Source organism: Gekko japonicus, unplaced genomic scaffold (assembly GCF_001447785.1).
Source record: "Gekko japonicus isolate JY-2015 unplaced genomic scaffold, Gekko_japonicus_V1.1 scaffold1077, whole genome shotgun sequence".
In the NCBI taxonomy this organism is placed as follows: Eukaryota; Metazoa; Chordata; class Lepidosauria; order Squamata; family Gekkonidae; genus Gekko; species Gekko japonicus.
Genome location: NW_015176482.1, coordinates 282,708 through 302,502, shown reverse-complemented (window position 1 = coordinate 302,502; position 19,795 = coordinate 282,708). Strand labels below are relative to the sequence as shown.

Here is a 19,795-nt window from a genome sequence, read left to right as displayed (position 1 = left end):
GGGAAAGAACCTGCAAGCTGGCAACCCTGCAGCTCTGCAGGAATGGCAATGGAACATCCATCTATAGTGCAACATCCATTCTATAGCAAAAACTCAGGTAACAAATCTCCTAAATTTGTTTGCACAGAGACTGAAAATGTGATACTCAGTGCAATCCCAAGAACACTTTCCTGGGAAGAAGCCCTATTGAACTGACTAGAATAGGATTCTAAAAAGACCCGCTTAGGATGGCATTTACTACATCCTAGCTAATGCCCCAAAACTCTTAATTGATGGCTCTGGAACAGCAGCCATATTTGAATTTATTTCTTGTGATCATGACTGAAAAGTCATATAAGCAGAAAGCCCTAGACTAATTTACATTCATGACAAACCACTCAAATCAGCTGCCTTTTATTTGTTACTTGCTTTAATAGTTTTATAACATGTTATTATAGGGGTTTTAATGTTGGTTTTATTGTTTAATTTTGTTTGCCCAATGATTTGATGAGCAGAGATAAATACAAATAGTTTCCATGTACAGAGTGAGGCAACATGGCACAGTTTAGACATCACTCACCAGGAATCTTGCAGTCCTCAAAGATCAGTTCACAGGTATTTGACCCTCTCATCCCCAGCTTATCAAGCTTTTGGGCAGTGCTGAAACCAGGCATTCCCTGAAGAAGAAGCCTTTTCATTAGAAGGCAGAGCAACTGCAAAAGTTACATTCACCACGTGGTCAGTTTTATAATGAGCAGGGACTGGAAGCTAAATCTCACAGAAAGGATCTGGGTGGGAGTGAACAGGTGTGTCTGTTTGAAGGAAGTGAACACATACAATGATGTGGAGCCAGCAAATAACCTGGGGTAGTGGAATTCATCTTCTAATGTGCATAATGCTTGAATTTATATAGTAGACAGAAGTTAAATAGCCTTGAAAAATTTCCCACAAAAATGAACCCACTTATCATTTATACAGCACAATCTACTGCACCTTGTATAAAAATATAGCATAATGCAAGCATGAACACAAGTATAAAATTTAATTCATGAAAACATTAATTGTGCTATAAAACTGCAACAGAATCAAACTTCTGCATTTTCCTAAGATTTGATGCTTTCACAAAGTTTTATGCTTTTACAATTTGAGGATTCCTTATGTACAGAAAAGGGGCCGCGGTGGCTCAGAGATTAAGATGCTGAGCTGCAGACCAGAAGTTCTGTAGCTTGGTAGCTCGAGACCCTAGTGCCGTGTGATGGAGTGAGCTCCTGTCTCTGGCCCCAGCTCCTGCCAGCCGAGCAGTTCAAAATCAAGAAAATGCAAGTAGATAAATAGGTACCGCTTTGGTGGGACGGTAACAGCGTTCCATGTGCCTCGCCGTTTAGTCATACCGGCCACATGGCCATGGAGAAATCTTCAGAAAACGTAGGCTCTTCAGCTTGGAAACGGAGATGAGCACCACCCCCTAGAATCGGATTCGACTAGCTTTCGAGCAAGGGAAACCTTTACCTTTAATGTACAGAAAACAGGTCTAATACAACCTTATTCTATCTTAAAACTGATAGCCACCATACAATCTTACAAAATTTTGTCACGGTAACAAAACCCCATACTAAAAATGCACTCTAAGAAGCACAAAAAGAAAGGACCAAAATTTGTCCTCGTCTGTCAACACTTTTTGAGGTCCCTTGCCCTAAACTATCCAAGTTCAGAACTGCCCAGCTTTTAATTTCCCAATGGACAACAGCCCAGCACTGCAAATCTATGACAAGCAGCATGGTCCTCTGAGCTTACCCACTGATTTAGGCATCAGTTTCTGCTACATTAAAGTAGGCAGATGCTCGAGTTCATGCTTCCTTCAGGGACAAAGCAAAAGGACAGGAGCAAAAGCATGACATGTCCTGTGTTCGTCAGAACTGGCCTTCTCACAGCCAAGTGACAAGATGCCATCTAAAGATACTCTCAGTTTGGAATCACTCAAAGAGGAATGAAGAGGAAGTAGGGTGCCTTGCCAAACTTACCTTCTCTACAATGAATGCAGTTATACCCTGAGAAGCTGGAACAGAACTGGGATTTGTTTTGGCATACACTATCAGAACATCAGCATCTGGCCCATTGGTAATCCAGAACTTGTTCCCATTCAAAACATAATAGTCCCCTAGAAAGAAAGGAAGAAATCAGTTAATTCTCACAGAGACATGAACCACCCATCCCCAGAATATCCCATTAAGACTCTGGCAAACCACTAACAGCCCTTCATCTGGATAGCCCAGGCTAGCTCAACCTCATCAGCTCTTTGAACAAAACACAATGCAGAGAGAAGCTGAAAGACTTGCTGCAGTTCTCCACAAGCAACACCCTCTAATGCCCATGCACCTTTTTACCTTGTTTATCTGCCTTCAACTTCATGGAGACCACATCAGAACCAGCGTTGGCTTCACTCATGGCAAGAGCTCCAACATGCTCTCCACTGATAAGCTGGAAAAGAATTTTTTTAAACTTATTTATTCCATTCATACCACACCTTTCTTCCCAATGGGGACTGAAAGTGGCTTATATCATTCTCCTCTCCTCCATTTTATCCTCACAACAGCCCTGTGAGGTAGATTAGGCTGAGTATAGGTGACTGGCCCAAAGTCATCCAGCGAGCTTCCACGGCAGAGTGGGAATTCGAACTTGGATCCCCCAGATGCTCGTTCACCAATCTGATCACTGAATCGAACCACAAAATGACAAGAAAGGTGCAAAAGACAAATAAATATTTTGCTGCAGTTACTCCCTCTCTCACCCCTTTTAAACTTCACATTTAACTCTGAAAGCCCTTTCACACTACAGAGAAACTGCCAAAGAGGCACATCACCTTTGGTACAACCATCCAAACAGCCTGTCCTATGCCATTCCTGAAAAAGGCAAATTGTAACAGTCCTGTCAAGCTGTGGCAAATAAGCACTGCAGCTAAGGCTTGAGAACACCAACTGCTATTAACATAAGAACATAAGAAAAGCCAATGTTGGATCAGGTCAATGGCCCGTCTAGTCCACTACTCTGTCTCACAGTGGCCAAAAACACCACGTGCCATCAGGAGGTCCAGCAGTGGGGCCAGGACACTAGAAGCCCTCCCACTTTTGCCCCCCCCCCAAGCACCAAGAATACAGAGTATCACTTGCCCCAGACCGAGAGTTCCTGTCTATACCTTGTGGCTAATAGCCACCGATGGACTTCTGCTCCAAATGCTTATCTAATTCTCTCTTAAAGCTGTCCATGCTTGTAGCCGCCGCCACCTCCTGTGGCAGTGAATTCCATGTGTTAACTCTTTGGGTGAAGAAGTACTTCCTTTTATCTGTTCTAACCCAACTGCTCAGCAATTTCATTGAGCGCCCATGAGTCCTTGTATTTTGAGAAAGGGAGAAAAGTACTTATTTCTCGACCTGCTCTATCCCATGCATAATCTTATAAACCTCGATCATGTTACCCCTCAGCTGTCATTTCTCCAAGCTAAAGAGCCCCAAGCGCTTTAACTTTAATTCATAGGGAAAGTGTTCCAACCCTTTTATCATTCTAGTTGCCCTTTTTGGCACTTTCCCCAATGCTATAATATCCTTTTTGAGGTGTGGTGACCAGAACTGTACACAGTACTCCAAATGAGGTCGTACCATTGATTTATACAGGGGCATTATGATACTGACTGATTTGTTTTCAATACCCTTCCTAATAATCCCCAGCATAGCATTGGCCTTTTTTTATTGCAGTCGCACACTGTCTAGACATTTTCAGTGAGTTATCTACTATGACTCCAAGATCTCTCTCTTGGTCAGTCTCTGCCAGGTTGGACCCCATCAATGTGTATTGATAGAATTTTTGGCTCCAATGTGCATTTGCCACGTTGACGCACACTCGCCCATCCTCGACAGATTCCTTTGGAGTGCCTCACAATCCTCCCTGGTTCTCACCATCCTGAACAACTTTGTGTCATCTGCAAATTTAGCCACTTCACTGCTTACTCCCAACTCCAAATCATTAATAAACAAGTTAAAAAGCATCGGACCCAGTACTGCTCCCTGTGGTACCCCACTGCTTATCACCCTCCACTGGGAAAATTTCCCATTTATACTCACTCTCTGTTTCCTATTAATTAGCAAGTTTTTGATCCACAAGAGGATTTGTCCTTTTATCCCGTGACTATTGAGCTTACTCAGGAGCCTTTGTTAAGGAATTTTATCAAAAGCTTCCTAGAAGTCAAGGTAAACAACACCTATTGGGTCCCCCTTGTCCATATGTTTATTCACTCTCTCAAAAAACACTAGCAGGTTAGTGAGACAAGATCTTCCCTTACAGAACCCATGCTGAGTCTGCCTCAATAGCTTTTGTTCATCAATGTGCCTACTAATTCTTTCCTTAATAACTGTTTCCACCAACTTACCCGGTATTGATGTCAGACTGGCCTGTAATTTCCTGGATCTCCTCTGGAACCCTTTTTAAAGATGGGAGTGACATTAGATTTTAATTCTTCAACCAGGGAATGGTGCTGAGAGAACCATGTCTGGCAACCATGTATACTCCCTCTCCCAAGTCTTGCCCTCTACTGTCCTTTGAAAACAGATGAGCCAAAAGGGGTAGCCAGTTCAGGCACTCTTGGGAAAGGGCCAGATCATTGAAACCATGTGAATCCGAGGAGTATGGAACGAATCAGGGGGACAGAATGAGATGCCAGGTCGTTAGGCAATAAATTAAACCTGTAATGGAAGAGCAGATGGTCACCCTCCTCCTGTGCCCCCTTATGCTATTCTCTGGCACAGAAACCTTGCCTTTCCCCCCTTGTCAGTTTCTTCCTGTCATTTTCTCTTTCTATACTTTTTCCCCTATCGAATCTCTTTTTTCCTTTCAAACTCATTCAGCGCACATAAAAAAGACAGGTTTCATAAGCAATTCTCTTGTGAGATAATGGCCACCAACCAGACTCCTATCTATTAATATTTCTTGATGGTTTCAATTGTGGACTGCTTTGTGAGCTGTTAAACAGGTGCCTAAGGAAAACTACTTCAGATAATTGTAATTCCAGCTACACACACGTTTTAGCTCATGTTTGGGTGGGGAAAACGTTCAATGGCATCAGGAATGGAATCATTTTGTGCTCAACCACTGAGCCATGGCTCAGTTCACTTGAGTGATGGCAACAGAGTACAACAAGGCTTCACAAAACCAAAGGCAGCAACTAGGACCTGCCATACACACAAAAGAACTGGGAAATACTGCTATCATACAGCTACAGCCAGACACAAAGACAACCAGATGTGGTATTATTTTTGTTGAGAAATGAATAGTTGTCTGTAGTGTGTAATTACTCAACATGGCATTTTTTACAGACTTTTAAAAAAAAACTCTGGTAGAAACAAACAGAAACACAATTGTACCCTAAATTCATTGAAATTAATGGGCATAGAAAGGTACAAGCAGCTTGTTAGAGCTTGGAAGCCAAGCAGGGTCAGATATGGATAGGAGACCACCAAGGAAGATCAGGGTTGCTATGCAGAGGAAGGCAATGGTAAACCATCTATCTCATCTGTTGCACTGAAAACTCCATGAGGGGTGGCCATGTTGGTTGCGATTTGATGGCACTTTATTATTAGAAGGGCATAACTCTGCTTAATATTATACTCCTAAATTTCAGAGCAATTAATGGGAACATTAAGGAGCTGGTCACAGCCACGGTATACAGAGATGGAGCTGAAGCTGAAGTTTAAATACAGCTCAAGGATGCCCATTCTAATTTACAGCACAATCAGGCATGGTGCAGCCAGTCATGTCAACTACTCATTCTTTCATTGTAAAAAAGGTAGGAGAAAGCCCCCCCCCCTATAAGAAAGAATGTTCAGATAGCTCAGTAACCATTTTCTTCATCATTGCTACAGTGCAATTTCTCCAGCAGGACTCTTACAACGAGGTGGGGGGGAGTTAAAGAGGAGTTTCACACATGCATACTTCTATCGAACTCCTGAGCAGCAGCTGAACACGTGAAAAGTACTGTCCCAGAGAACACTAGGCAGCATGGAAATTCTGCCTGAACTGTGATGGCTTATTCATTTTGATGAAGATGCTAGTATGAAGATACCCTAAGAGAGGCATGAATCCAAATGCCATTCCTTGCCATACTCGCCAGTAGGACATGAAGTTGCAAGGACTTCCACACTTGCATCTGCCATGTAATTTCGGAATTTACAGACTTGGGGAAGGTAACAGCTGTACATAGTAAGACATATAGGTTGGACTTCAGGAAAGCAAATTTTGACAAACTTAAAGTTATGCTGGGTAGAATCCCATGGTCAGAAATACTTAAGGATAAGGGAGTTCAAGAGGGATGGAAGTTTCTTAAAAGTGAAATACTGAAGGCACTATCACAAACCATTCCTATGAGAAGGAAAAATGGGAGGAGCCTAAAGAAGCCAAGGTGGCTCCATAAACAGCTTTCTAAAGACTTGAGAAATAAAAAAGACTCATTCAGAAAGTGGAAGGAGGGCCTTATAACCGAGGATGAATATAAAGAAATAACAAGTGCTCGTAGAGAGAGAGAATTTAAAAAGCTAACGCTCACTATGAGCTTAGGCTAGCGAGAGATGCTAAAAACAAAAAAGGGTTCTTTTCTTAATAAATAAATAAATAAATGTTCAAAGTAAGAAAAAGAGCAAGGACATGGTAGGCCCATTGCGGGGACAAGAAAGTGAAATTGTAACAGGTGATGAAGAGAGGGCAAAAATTGCTCAATTCCTACTTTTCCTTGGTCTTCTCTTGCAAGGGAAACGGTGCTCAATATGGCAAAAAACAGAACACATGATGAGGGAAGAGAGTTGCAGCCTAGGATCGACATAGGGGTCGTACATAAACACCTAGTGTCTTTAAATGAAACGAAATCCACATGGCCAAATGAACTGCATCCAAGATCTCGCGGATGTAATTTCTGAGCCTCTGTCCATTCTTTTTGAGAATTCTTGGAGAATGGGTGAGGTGCCAGAAGATTGGAGGCGGGCAAATGTCCCCATCTTCAAGAAGGAGAAAAAGGAGGATCCTTTTAGGTGCAAGATGGAAATAATATGCTCAGGGGTCATTTTGTAGAAAAAGAGGTGCAGGAGCTCATTAGCATAACTCATTAGCATAACTTATTTGCATATGCCACACCTCCTGACATCACCAGAGGTATGTCAGAAGGCAACACCCACTGCTCAGGCTCCAGTTCAAAAATCTCCAGGTATTTCCCAACTCAGAGCTGGAGAGCCTACCCTCCTTTGTGTTTTGTTCTAACTTTGGGAAAGAAAGAGACAGACAGACAGACAGAGACTAGACCTCAAGGGCATCCAAAGAAGCTGATGGGCAGTAGGTTCAGGATGGACAAAAGGAAATGCTGCTTTACACAGAGAGTGATTAAAATGTGGAATTAGCTGCCAGAGGATGTAGTGATCGCCACAGGAATAAACTGCTTTAAAGGGGGATCAGATAAATTCATGAAGGATAAGTCTATCAGTGGCTACTAGCCATTCAAGTCCAATAGCACCTTTAAGACCAGAAAAGTTTTTTTCAAGGTATAAGCTTTTGGTTAAACTTTGTTGGTCTTAAAGGTGCCACTGGACTTGAATTTTGTTCTGTTGCTTCAGACCAGACCAACACACACCTGAATCTACTAGCTATGGTGACTGAGGGGAACCTCCACACTCAGAGGCAATCAACCTCTGAATGCCAGTGCCCGGAGACAACCTCAGGGGAAGGCCTCGGCCTCTGTACCCAGATGTTGGACCTCTGAAGGAACTGGCTGGCCACTGTGTGAGACAGGATGATGAACTGGGTGGACGACTGGTTTGATCCATCAGGGCTCTTCTGATGTTCTTATCAGAGGAAGGCCTCGGCCTCTCTGCCCTGTTGTTGGCCCTCCAGAGGTACTGGTGGCCACTATGTGAGACAGGATGCTGGAGTAGATGGACTACAGTTTGTTTGCTTTAGAAAGCTTTGCTGATGCTGCAGCTCCTATGTCCAGTCTCCTGCCCTGTCTAAAAAGAGTGCCCTGCTGTTGGACACTTCAGTCAGTGGCATAGGGACCTGGTCATTCTGCACAAGTCAAGGCTCCTCTTGGGACAATATCCTATTCCACCTCCGATTGTGGCACCCCCAAGTGTGCCCCCTCAGAAGAAAATCTTACGTAAAGCAGTGGGACTATCTTTGGGGTGAATGCACCCGAGAACTGAGGGTCTGGGACGCAGAGATGAAATTGTTTGGGAAGATTCTAACATGCAAGGCAGAGCAGCTTTTCGCATTATTTCCTGAGGCAGGCAGTGCTGCTCTCCAGCCAACCTCTTTTCTACAGAGCCCTCCACAACCCCCCCCCCCCCCCCCCCCCCCAAGAAGACATGGGCTCCAGGGAGTACAGGTCCAAGAGCGCTCTGAGCAGCCCAGTTCCAGCTTGGATGGTTCCCCCCACCCCACCCTCCAACCAGCTCTGTGCTGTTGTTCCATGAAGGGCTACGGAAAGCACATGCCCAGCGCATCTCCATACACTAGCCCAGGTGGCAACTGCATTCCCATGGCCCCCCACATCTGAGAAGGCCCCCACGGCAGCCAATAAAAACAATTCAAACCAAGATGCTTTAAACTGAAAGAAACATTGATTAACCCCACTGAAACGACCACCAATCACATCAAATCATCAAACCCAGCAAGGGGGGAAAGCACCACAGTGTCCAGTGATCAACAAGCAGGCAAAAAGCAACAGATTCCAAATTGCCCCCCACCCATGACCAGTGGAACCACCAGGCCCCCTTCATTGACATCCAAAAAACAATGCAGTAGGACTAGGAATACAAAATGCAAAGGCAGTGCAAGCAACAATGAGAACAGAAAACCGCCTAAAACAAAATTATTGTATGAGCAATGCAGAATGGGGGACTACAAAGTATAAGATAATGCAGTAACAGCCAGATGATACAGTAATAGAAACTTAAAAATAATAATTACAAAGTTTGAGTCCAGTGGCACCCTTCAGACCAAAAAAATTAATTCTGGGTATGTTTAATTCTGGCATGCACATGAAAGCCAGTTTGGTGTAGTGGTTAGGAGTGCGGACTCTAATTTGGGAGAACCAGGTTTGATTCCCCACTCTTCCACATGCAGCTGCTGGTGTGACCTTGGGTCAGTAACAAGTTCTTTCAGACCTATTCTCTCACCAGCCCCACCTACCTCACAGGGTGTCTGTTGTGGAAAGGGGAAGGGAAAGGAGACCCTAAGCTGCTCTGAGACTACTTCGGGAAGTGAAGGACAGGGTATAAATCCAATCTCCTCCTCCTTCTAATGAAACTTTTTTGGTCTTAAAGGTGCCACTGGACCCATCACACTTTTGTATTCCCTTTATGAGGCAGTTTCCAAAGTTCTACATACCTTGGGCAGGTATTTTTCTTTCTGTGCTTCATTACCATTCCTCACTAACTGATTAATACAAAGGTTAGAATGGGCACCGTAGCTCAGCCCAACCGCTGCGGAAACCCGAGAAATTTCTTCCATCACCAACACATGGTCAAGGTAGCCCATCCCAGATCCACCGTATTCAGCTGGTGAGAGGAGGGGGAAGATTAATATACATTTAAACACATTTGTCACAGGAGACAGATCAGACACAATATCTATACAGAAAATCTGTCATCATGAAACAGGCTTTCTACTTGCATAGCTTTGGCTTTTGACCAGCTAGCAATGAGCTGGTCACATCTGTTCTCCCTTTGAGTCTCATCTCCTACATCTTAAAAACAGAGAATTAGTTATGTTGTCAAAGGCTTTCACTGCCAGAGTTCATTAGTTGTTGTAGATATTCCAGGCTGTATGGCCAAGACCACGGCCATACAGCCCAGAAAATCTACAGCAACTAAGAGAATTAGTTGTCCAGAAAAACCAGTAATGCTGCCACACACCCATCTTCTCTTTTTATTCATTACATTTTTATCTTGCCTCCCCCAACCCATCATGGAAATCAAAACAGTCAACATATGGTTCTTCCTATTCAAGCACTGACCAGATACATTCAGGCTGCTGTACCCTGCCATACTCTGGGACTGCACAGGCATACATAACCAATCAATCCAATGAAAGCTAATCAAAAAGACAAACTCTGAATGAAGAATCTCATGAACACACATGAAGCTGCCTTCTACTGAATCAGACCCTTGGTCCACCAAAGTCAGTATTGTCTACTCAGACTGGTAGCGGCTCTCCAGGGTCTCAGGCTGAGGTCTTTCACATCACCTATTGGCTGGTCCTTTTAAATGGAGATGGTGGGAATTGAACCTGGGACCTTCTGCATGACAGTAAGAAAAAGAGCAAGGACTGAGCCACAGCCCCTTGCCTCTCCTGTATCAAGGGGTCAAGGAAATGCAAATTCACTAACTTATCTCCATGTAAAGCTGTAGAAAAGACAGTCCATGCCTATCTGCTGAACAATGGGATGTCATGTACCCTGAGAGAATAATGGAGTAACTCAGCATGAAGGAAGATCACTCATGAACCCCTAAGAGGGACAATCAAGAGTAGAAGAGATTGAAGAAGAGATTGGATTTATACCCTGCCCTTCACTCGGAATCTCCGAAAGGCTTACAAACTCCTTTCCTTTCCCTTCCCCTCCCCACAACAGACACCCTGTGAGGTAGGTGGGGCTGAGAGAGCTCTTCAAGAATTGCTCTTGAGAGAACAGCTCTGAGAGAACTTGTAACTGACTCAAGGTCACACCCGCAGCTGCATGTGGAGGAGTGGGGAATCAAACCTGGTTTTTACAGCAAGACAGCAATATACATGGACACAGAGAAGCAACTGTAAGGAACCACGCTGCACAAGTGGCATTTTGAAATAATCCCACTTTATTCTTGCTGTTTTGTTATAGATGGCAACCCCTCTTTACACCACAGATGTGTTCTCAAGACTGGGAAACAAGCTGTTTAGAACAGGTCAGAGAGACACTCACCAGGAGCAGTTATTCCCAGAACTCCCAGTTCCCCCAGCTTCTTCCAAAAATCCTACAAAGAGCAGGACAAAAGCTGTTAACGAGGTAAACAGTTGATACAATTTCCTGGAGCATATTTTATTTATGAAAACATTTTTACCCCACCTTTCCTTGTGCTTCAGGGGCGCTTACAATAATAGTTTTAAAACATTTCAAATTAAAACTAAAATAATGAACCCCAAATCTCTCCCTCATATCATCTTAATTTCCTCACACAAAAGAGAAGCGGGGGAGGGGGGGAATCCATTACCTTGGAATAATACTGTGGACCAGAAGGCCTCAAACAACAGTTCATATATATAAATGCTGTGCTACTTAAAAAAATGTTTTATACTTTCCCCCCTTCTGTTACTCAGCTAGAGCCTTCAGGATAGGGTTCCCCGGCTTGGCAGAAGGCCACTTTTCTCCTCCCTCCCGCTTTTGACATCTTGCATAAATTACCCCCCCCCCCAGTTAAAAAAAGGTGTGGCTGTCTTCCACCCCAGGTCTTTGCAGTCCGAAGAAGATTTAAGTGGAGGTGTTTTTCAGTCAGGGTGCAAAGTGGCGCGCAGGTGGTGAGGTGAGGCACTTTGGGGACAGCCCGGGAGGGAGGGGGCCCAGAAGAAATGGGAGGAGGCCGGGCCCCGCATTAGCTACAGGCCTGTCACTAGTATGACTAGCATGCTGCACACTGGGTTGACATCAAGCTATCCACTACCATCCCAAGATCCCTTTCTCAATCTGTTGCTGCCAGCTCAGATCCCACCAGTGCATATGAGAAACTGGGCTTGTTTGCCCCAATATAGATCACTTTACAGTCCCTCTGCCTTTGTAGTCCACTTTCTGCATTAGTGGCCAGTTTGGTGTGAGAGCCAGTTTGGTGTAGTGGTTAAGTGCGCAAACTCTAATCTGGGAGAACTGCATTTGATTCGCCACTCCTCCACTTGCACCTGCTGATGTGACCTTGGGTCAGTCACAAGCTCTGGCACAGCTGTCCTTGAAAAAGAGTTCTCTCAGCCCCACCCACCTCACAGGGTGTCTGTTGTGGAGAGGGGAAGGGAAAGGAGTTTGTAAGCCGCTCTGAGACGCCAAGTGAAGGACAGGGTATAAATCCAATCTCTTCTCTTCTTCTACACTGTGCCATACCTTAGAAAGGTTTTTGGCTTACATCATTTTCTAACTGCACTCCTAGTCCTATTGCATTGTTAACTGCTATCTGATTGATTTTGTAATCCACCTTGAGTCTCAGTGAGAAAGGCTATAAATGAAGCAATTAAATGAAATATAGGTATGTCCTATGTCAGGTATGCCCAATGCCCAATAGGTATGCCCTGGTATGCCCAGAACCTTCCCAGGCTTATTTCAGGTCAGGAAAATGGCATGTGGGGGAAGGCTTCAACACCTTCCCTCCAAGTATTATGTCCTAATCTGGATCTTGTGACTGCGTATTTGAGAACTGAGTTCCAGGCAAAGAACTCACAACACACACCTATTGGCCCAAGGCAGCCCATGGCTTCTCCTGCGTCGCCCTCAGAACATTGACAAGGGGCTAAAATATTCACTCAGCAAAAAGGATTAATAATTAGAACAGGGGCATAGTTTGCTTGTTTTATTGTAAACCAGTTTGAACAATGAGGAAAAATGATACAGAAGCATAATAACTAAATATAATGGATGCTCCAGACTGAGCGGGGGTGGGGAGTTGAAGCAAAATGGCCCACATTCCAGCCCTCTCCTCATCAAGTTTTTCTCCATCTGTATATGAGACTCTCAGAGAGCTAAGAGCTAAACAGCCAGTAAGGCTTGTTCATTCTCAGTCCTGACAGCAACTTATTCGTACGCACTTTAGACTTCTGAGCACATATACTAAAATTGGACTTCTGGGCCTGATCTCCCGTACTGCTGTACTTACACATGTTAATGCTCTGCACTACTTCAAGGCTGAACTATATGGGGGGCACAATAGCTTGAACTCAATTTCACATCTTCAGAAGAAGAAAGCACAACTAGAATTTTTTTTAAAAAAAGAATAGCTAGAAAAGACAATGATTTTTGCTGGAAACTCTTCCATACTCTCAAAGGTTTTAGTGAAAAGATTCTCTTTACATAAACAAGGCAACTTTCAGACACAGGACTTTGGGAAACTGAAATGTATATTTCCCCCTCAATAAATGGCAAAGTCAAATGCCACCAGAAATACACTGTTACTTTCCTGCTTTGATTAACAGCAGATTCCAAGGACAAACCTTGCCATTGTAATAGTTCCTACTAGTTGGAAATAGCATTGAGGTGTTCAGGTTCAGGTCCTTTATAGACAAATAATTCTGTATTACTCTCTCAGAATTGAAAGATAATTTTTTTGGTCACATAATGCATGAGCAATGGGAACAGGAAGGCTGCCAAAATGCAAAGGATCTTGGATCTATACCTTATTGTTTGTGCATGGGCTGCCAAATAATTGCTCTTTTGTTCAGTATTTTGTTCCTATACAGATGAAAAGTAGCTAACATTCCAAACTTCCTTAACTAGGAATACCATATAATTTGGAAACCTGCATATTCCTACAAAACTGAGATTGGTTTCATAAAAAGCTATTGCAAATTTCAGAGAAATATGGCCAGTATACTATGACCTAGTAGATATGAACTTCCCAAGTACAGGTAGGCTTCTAAAAGGCAACAGCAAATAACAGATAATCCCATAAAAACACCTCTAGCTCTTCAAATTTATGGAGCACTCTTAAAGAGAACCTATTAAATCCCACATTTAGAAGCCCAACAGCAATAGTGAACTCTTTACAACCTATAGAAAGAGCCAGGAAAAATTTATGTGCCAGAGAGAAAGTCAGTGCCCTTTACAGCTGTCAGAAAGGGAAACACTCCATATATCTCAGTAAGAAACTATACAGAATTTTTAATTTAAGTATTTAAAATATGTATATACCACTTTGGTGACAAGCTCTCTAAGTAGTTATTAACAGATATTCTGTGTCCAGGTAGAACTTGATGAGAAAGAGGACATATCTTTTAAAAAATGCATTAAAATCTTCTAATAAGGCAGGTATTTCATCCCTTTCCAAAATCCTCTGTAGTTGCATTCTTAAACTCTTCTCCCTATGTCAGGTAAACAATCTACTATGAAACAATCTACTATGTTGCCATACCAAGAAGCAAGCTAGCGAAAGCACTTACCCTCATGCCTTTAAATTCATTCTGCTGGTCAATTTCTTGGGCCTTTGGAGCCAAGTGCTCCTGACAGAATTTGATCATGGTTTGTCTAAGCTGTTAAAAGATGCAACATAATAAAATACATATTATAAATCCCAAGAATAACTTGAAGAGTTAACTTTAAATCTACTGAAATTCAGAATGGAGCTTTCTCTGGTACCTCTACGGTCCATACCGTTGTTTGGTAAGTACTTAGGTGGAACGCCTTAGTGGGCTACTGTGTCCCTTCCCAAGTGTGTATCTACTGAGCTTTAAGATTCTTTATATTGCTTTTGAACACGTACGTTAGTCAACTGTAGCAGGAAATGCTTTTAATATTTTGCCACTAAAGTTATAGATTACTTTAGCAGCACATTCTTATTTTCTGCTTGAGCACAGCAAATACTTAAGGGGAATCCTCTCCAACCACTCATTAGTGCTACATGATGAACAAGGTGGAAAACAACAAGGTAATATGATTGTCAAAGGGGTATTTCATTTTTTTTTTAATTAAGCATTGCTGAGATATTCCAAGCTAGCTAGAAATTATGGCCCAGTCCAGAGACAGGCACACATGACACATGGCTCAAGACAGCTAGTGAGGCCATGCCCATCTGGTCTGGAAATCAAATAAGGAGCACTCTGGAGAAGTCACCTCCAAACGAGCATGACAGAAACACATTTGCTTCAGATTTACAAATCAAGTTTCCAATTTAACACAAGAATCCAAAAACAGAAGCAGACTTCTGATCGTTCGACTCCTCTACAGGATTTGAACACACTTTTTAAAAAATGTATTCTAATTATAAATCCCTAAAGCATTATACTAATTTTTAAAGGAGACACTAATTGTAAGATGATTTTTGTCTATTGCCAATGCCTAGTTCATTTTGAGGGTTAAATACATAATTCATAATTACTATAATATGAGATACATTAGTAACAACCCTCACTGTGACACACACAAGTGCAAGGTACATGCATTTTAGCACCCCACGTAAGAAGAGCATGACCCTGAGTAGTTAGGAAGAGAGTTAAGGGGCTGGTATTTCACTCCACATTCAATGCACTTATCCATGGTTCAAATTGCAATCTATGTTAAATGATAGCAAATAAAGTACTAAAAAAGGGTAATTTCTTTGAAGTAAGAAGAATAAACAAATCGTGTGGGGATTGGCTCCAGACAGCTCCCTACTTGTTCTTAAAGAAGAGACGATCAGTCAAGTTCCTTTTTGTTGTTTTAAAGCGGATGGATTCTGAAGGCGTGAGTTGCCAGCGGGCTCAAGTTTGCCTGCAGCCTACATTCTCCACCTTGAAAATCCGCATCAAAAATGCGGAAACGAGGACGGCCCCAAAAGAGGAGGCGCTCTGCACATGCTCAGAGACACTCGCCTCTTTATGATTATTTCATACGTGCTAGAATTTAAACACTGGACCCAGGTCCAGATCTCGCCTCAACGCCGACACCAGCATCTAAAGGGAACGGACTCCATCTAGGGCAACAGCTGAGAAAGTGAAGGGAACTATAGAGAACTTGGGGGAAAACACCTGGGGCCGGACGAAGCCCAGCCAACCTTCCCCCCCAGCCTGCTCCCTCCGCAGTACCTGCTGCTGTTCCGTGCTCAGCCCATTCACCGCGTCGTCCAAAGAGTCTCCGGCGCAGCCTCGCCGCACCAGTGAAAGCCCCCGACAGGCGCGGTGCCGGGCCCAGCCGGACACCCGCTTTCCTATCAGAGCCGCAGCCGCCATCTCGACAGCCCCGACTGCTCAGGTCGATAGGCCTGGGATCCGAGCCGAGCCGAGCCGCGCCCCCGCCAGCTTTTTTCGCCAATCAACACGCAGGGGTGGAGTGGGTGACTGGCCAATAGGAGCCTGCTACATCCTTGCCAGAAACGGGCTGTGGGAGGTTTACAGCTTGTTTTTGGTGCAACACATTCCTGAGGTTTTTTTTTCCCTTCGCCTGTTCCCGTCCTGTATTGTCCGTTTCCCTGTATACAATTTTGGATTTTATATGTTCTTTCTGTCTCTGGGAGTAAATCCCATTGGACTCAGTGGGACCTACTTAGGCACGGGTTCCATGGGAACGATCCCAAAGCCCTTGTTTTGCAGTGCTGAGAATACGAAATTACCCTTCCCAAATCACAGCAGACTGTGACAGCAACCATGAAATTAAAAGATGCCTGCTCCTTGGGAGGAAAGCGATGGCGAACCTAAACAGCATGATAAAAAGTAGAGACCTCACCCTGCCAACAAAAGTCCGCATGGTCAAAGCAATGGTATTCCCAGTAGTCATGTATGGCTGTGAGAGTTGGACTATAAGGAAGGCCAAGCGCCGAAGAATAGATTCTTTTGAACTATGGTGCTGGAGAAGACTCTTGAGAGTCCCTTGGACTGCAAGAAAATCGAATCAGTCAATCCTAAAAGAAATCAACCTTGACTGTTCCCTGGAAGGCCAGATAATGAAACTGAAGCTCAAATACTTTGGGCACCAAATGAGAAGGGAGCACTCACTGGAGAAGACCCTGATGCTGGGAAAGATTGAAGGTCAAAGAAGATGGGCACGGCAAAGGATGAGATGGTTAGACAATGTCACTGATGCAAGGAACATGAAATTGAGCAAACTTCAGAGGACGGCGGAAGACCGGAAGGCCTGGTGTGATCTGGTCCATGGGGTCGCAAAGAGTCGGACTCGACTGTGCGACTGAACAACAACACTGTAATTGAGGAGCGGCTGTGGCTCAGTGCTACAGCATCTGCTGGGCATACAGGCACCAGGTTCAACCCCCCCCCCCAGCATCTTCAGTTAAAGATCAGGTAGTAGGTGATATGGAAGATCTCCACCTGAGACTCTGGAGAGCTGCTGCCAGTCTGACTTTGATGGGCCAAGGGTTTGATTCAGTATAAGGCGTGTGCTGAGTTCTGAAATATGTCAGTACCACCAATGCACACTGGCTTCAGACTGGTGTAGAAGAACTAGGCTGGGAGGGGGAAGGTGAAAAGTGCAGAGCTTACCTGGTATTTAAATATCCTTCAGGCTGCTCCACAATCCCATATTACACTAGTCTAAACACTCCCATAGAATTCATGAAGAGTAAAAAACTGCCTCCCATGCCTGAAAACCACAATTCAGGTTAAGATACCAGCTAAGCCTACAGCCAATCACAGCTCCTTTAAGCCTTGCATCTCAAGTGAAAGAGCACATGCACAGGACTACACTTCTCTGGCTTCATGCTGGACACGCTTTAATAGTGGGAACCTTTGGTAATGCCCCCACCCAAGCATGCAATGTCATATACCTGCTTGACTTACAACATGACCAACACCTGCAGGGACCAGTGTGCATCTAGCCACTATATTATAGGATAGCCAACTCATCTTCTTGCTTGGCTTCTGCACCATTGCAAGCTACCTGAGAGACAAGTTGTCCCAGCAGCTCTGCCTGGGATTCTGTACTTTGTGGCAAAGAAGCCTTGCTGGAAGAAGACCTGGCAACTCCATTAATCTGCTTGGCTTTCAGAACTCTATCCAGATACTGTTCAATAAATGCCTATTGTTTCAGGGGTGTGTACTGCTTTAATTGAGATTTGATAGATCTGTTCCCACTCCCTGCTGCTATTGGCCTCAGCAGTCAGGACTGAATTCACACTGAGAGCGGGCTGAAAGAATCTTCTACTGTCTGCACGGTTGCTTTAGCAAGAGGTAAAGGCACAGTCTTCAGGCTGCACAATGGCCCCTGATCACTGGCACTATTTTATAATCTAGCTGCCTGTATGATGAGGGATGGAAGACCAGGGCTACAGGGATCAGCAGAAGAAGATGGCTTACAAGTAACCCTATACCATTAAAACACTGGCACTAAAGCACAAGCCAAAGTCACTACAAAGCAAGCCAGGGCTTAACCAAGCTCTGTACAACAAGTTTTGTGTGGCCATTCTGCTAGTCATCATCGGAACTTTTACACACACACCAACCCTGTTAAATTTCTAGCATTGCCCCTATTCATTAAACACTTCAGTTGATTATAGCTGATAATGTTTCCAGCATAAACTAAGCTTGGCCATTTCACTATCCTTCTAGCAGAGTCCACTTGGATCCCATTTTTTAAATTATTTATATTTATTTATTATTTGGACTTTTAGGCTTCTCTTCCCTGTGAGCAGGGCTCAGGGCAGTTTACAACATTATGGGACAATAAGCAATCTGTATTAAGCTAAAACTGATAATAAAACATAATACAGAGTCAATAAATAAAACAAGCTATTCCAAGGTGGCAAGGAATTACAACAGAAAACTTGCAACTTCCCATAGCCGCCTAAGGGGGGAGGCAGGTGAGGGGGAGACCTGAGAGCAGCAGACTACTCGCTGTCCCATCGCTGTCCTCAACCAAATGCTTGGTGGAACATCTGCCTTACAAGCCCTGCAGAAAGGTCCCACGGGGCTTGGATGTTCTCCAGCAGAGAGTTCCACCAGGTGGGGGCAAGGGCTGAAAAAGCCCTGGCCCTGGTTGAGGACAGCCAGATCTCTCTTGGGCCGGGGACCACCAGGAGATTTTTGCTACCTGAGCATAATGTTCTCTTGGGGGCATAATGAGGCGGTCCTCCTGACGGTATGTGGGTACCTGCCTCTAAGGGCCTTAAAGGTCAGAACCAGCACCTTGAACTTCATCTGGTGCTTCACTGGAAGCCAGTGCAGCTCGCACAGCACAGGTTGGATATGTGCCGTCCAAGGAGGTCCCTGTAAGGACTTGAGCAGCAAAATTCTGGACCATTTGGAGCTTCCAGGTCAGCCTCAAAGGAAGGCCCACACAGAGCGAGTTACTATAGTCTATCCTGGAGGTGACTATTGCATGGATTACCATGGCTAGGTCAGAGCGGGACAGGTAGGGAGCCAGTTGCCAAATCTGGCACAATTGGAAAAAAACACTAGCCTGGCAACCTTCGTAACCTGAGTCTCCATTGACAAGGTAGCGTCTCGGGTCATGCCCAGGCTCCTGACAGTTGGTGCTGGTAAAAGGGGCACTCCATCAAGAGCTGGGAGTTGGCAACCCAAATGTAGCCCACCAACCCAACCACCTGGATTCAGCTTCAGCCAACTCTGCGTTAACTATCTCACCAAAGCCTCCAAGTCCTCGGCTAAATTCACCGAAATGGCATCCGGCTGGTCACCCATCAACAGAAATAGCTGAGTGTCATCAGCGTACTGATGGCACCCCAGCCTGAAACTCTGCACCAGCTGGGCAAGGGGGTGCTTATAGATGTTGAACAACATTGGGGAGAGGAGTGCCCCCTGAGGAACCCTGCATACCAGCAGATGCCTCAGGAACACTTCCCCACCCAGCGCCACTCTGTCCCCGACCATGGAGGAATGAGGTGAACCACTGCAAGGCTACCCATGAACTCCAACGTCAGCGAGGCGGTGAGTCAGTAGATCACGAGAAAGAAGACCCGCGAAACTCACGCGGGGGGGAGCTCCAAACTTAGCTGCTGGAGGAGGAACGAGCAGGTAAGCTTCCCCCCCCCATCCTGCCGGTTCCTCCCTGTCCTCCACCACCACCACCCCGCTGGATCTTCCCCCCCACCTCCCCCCCTATGAATGGTCGGTTCCTCCC

General features: G+C 44.6%; 1 protein-coding gene across 1 annotated transcript in view; it reads right to left on the bottom strand.

Annotated features, from left to right (window-relative positions):
* The window catches only part of IVD (isovaleryl-CoA dehydrogenase), a 24,012-nt gene extending 8,049 nt beyond the window's left edge, over window positions 1-15,963 (bottom strand). The window contains exons 1-7 of the mRNA XM_015427213.1: window positions 15,793-15,963; window positions 14,173-14,262; window positions 10,964-11,015; window positions 9,394-9,563; window positions 2,364-2,457; window positions 2,001-2,137; window positions 560-656 (exon numbers count right to left, since the gene is read on the bottom strand). Coding sequence (XP_015282699.1) covers window positions 560-656; window positions 2,001-2,137; window positions 2,364-2,457; window positions 9,394-9,563; window positions 10,964-11,015; window positions 14,173-14,262; window positions 15,793-15,936 — 784 coding nt within the window. The 5' untranslated portion in view covers window positions 15,937-15,963. The remainder of the gene's footprint in view (window positions 1-559; window positions 657-2,000; window positions 2,138-2,363; window positions 2,458-9,393; window positions 9,564-10,963; window positions 11,016-14,172; window positions 14,263-15,792) is intronic.
* Between the last annotated feature and the right edge of the window lie 3,832 nt (window positions 15,964-19,795).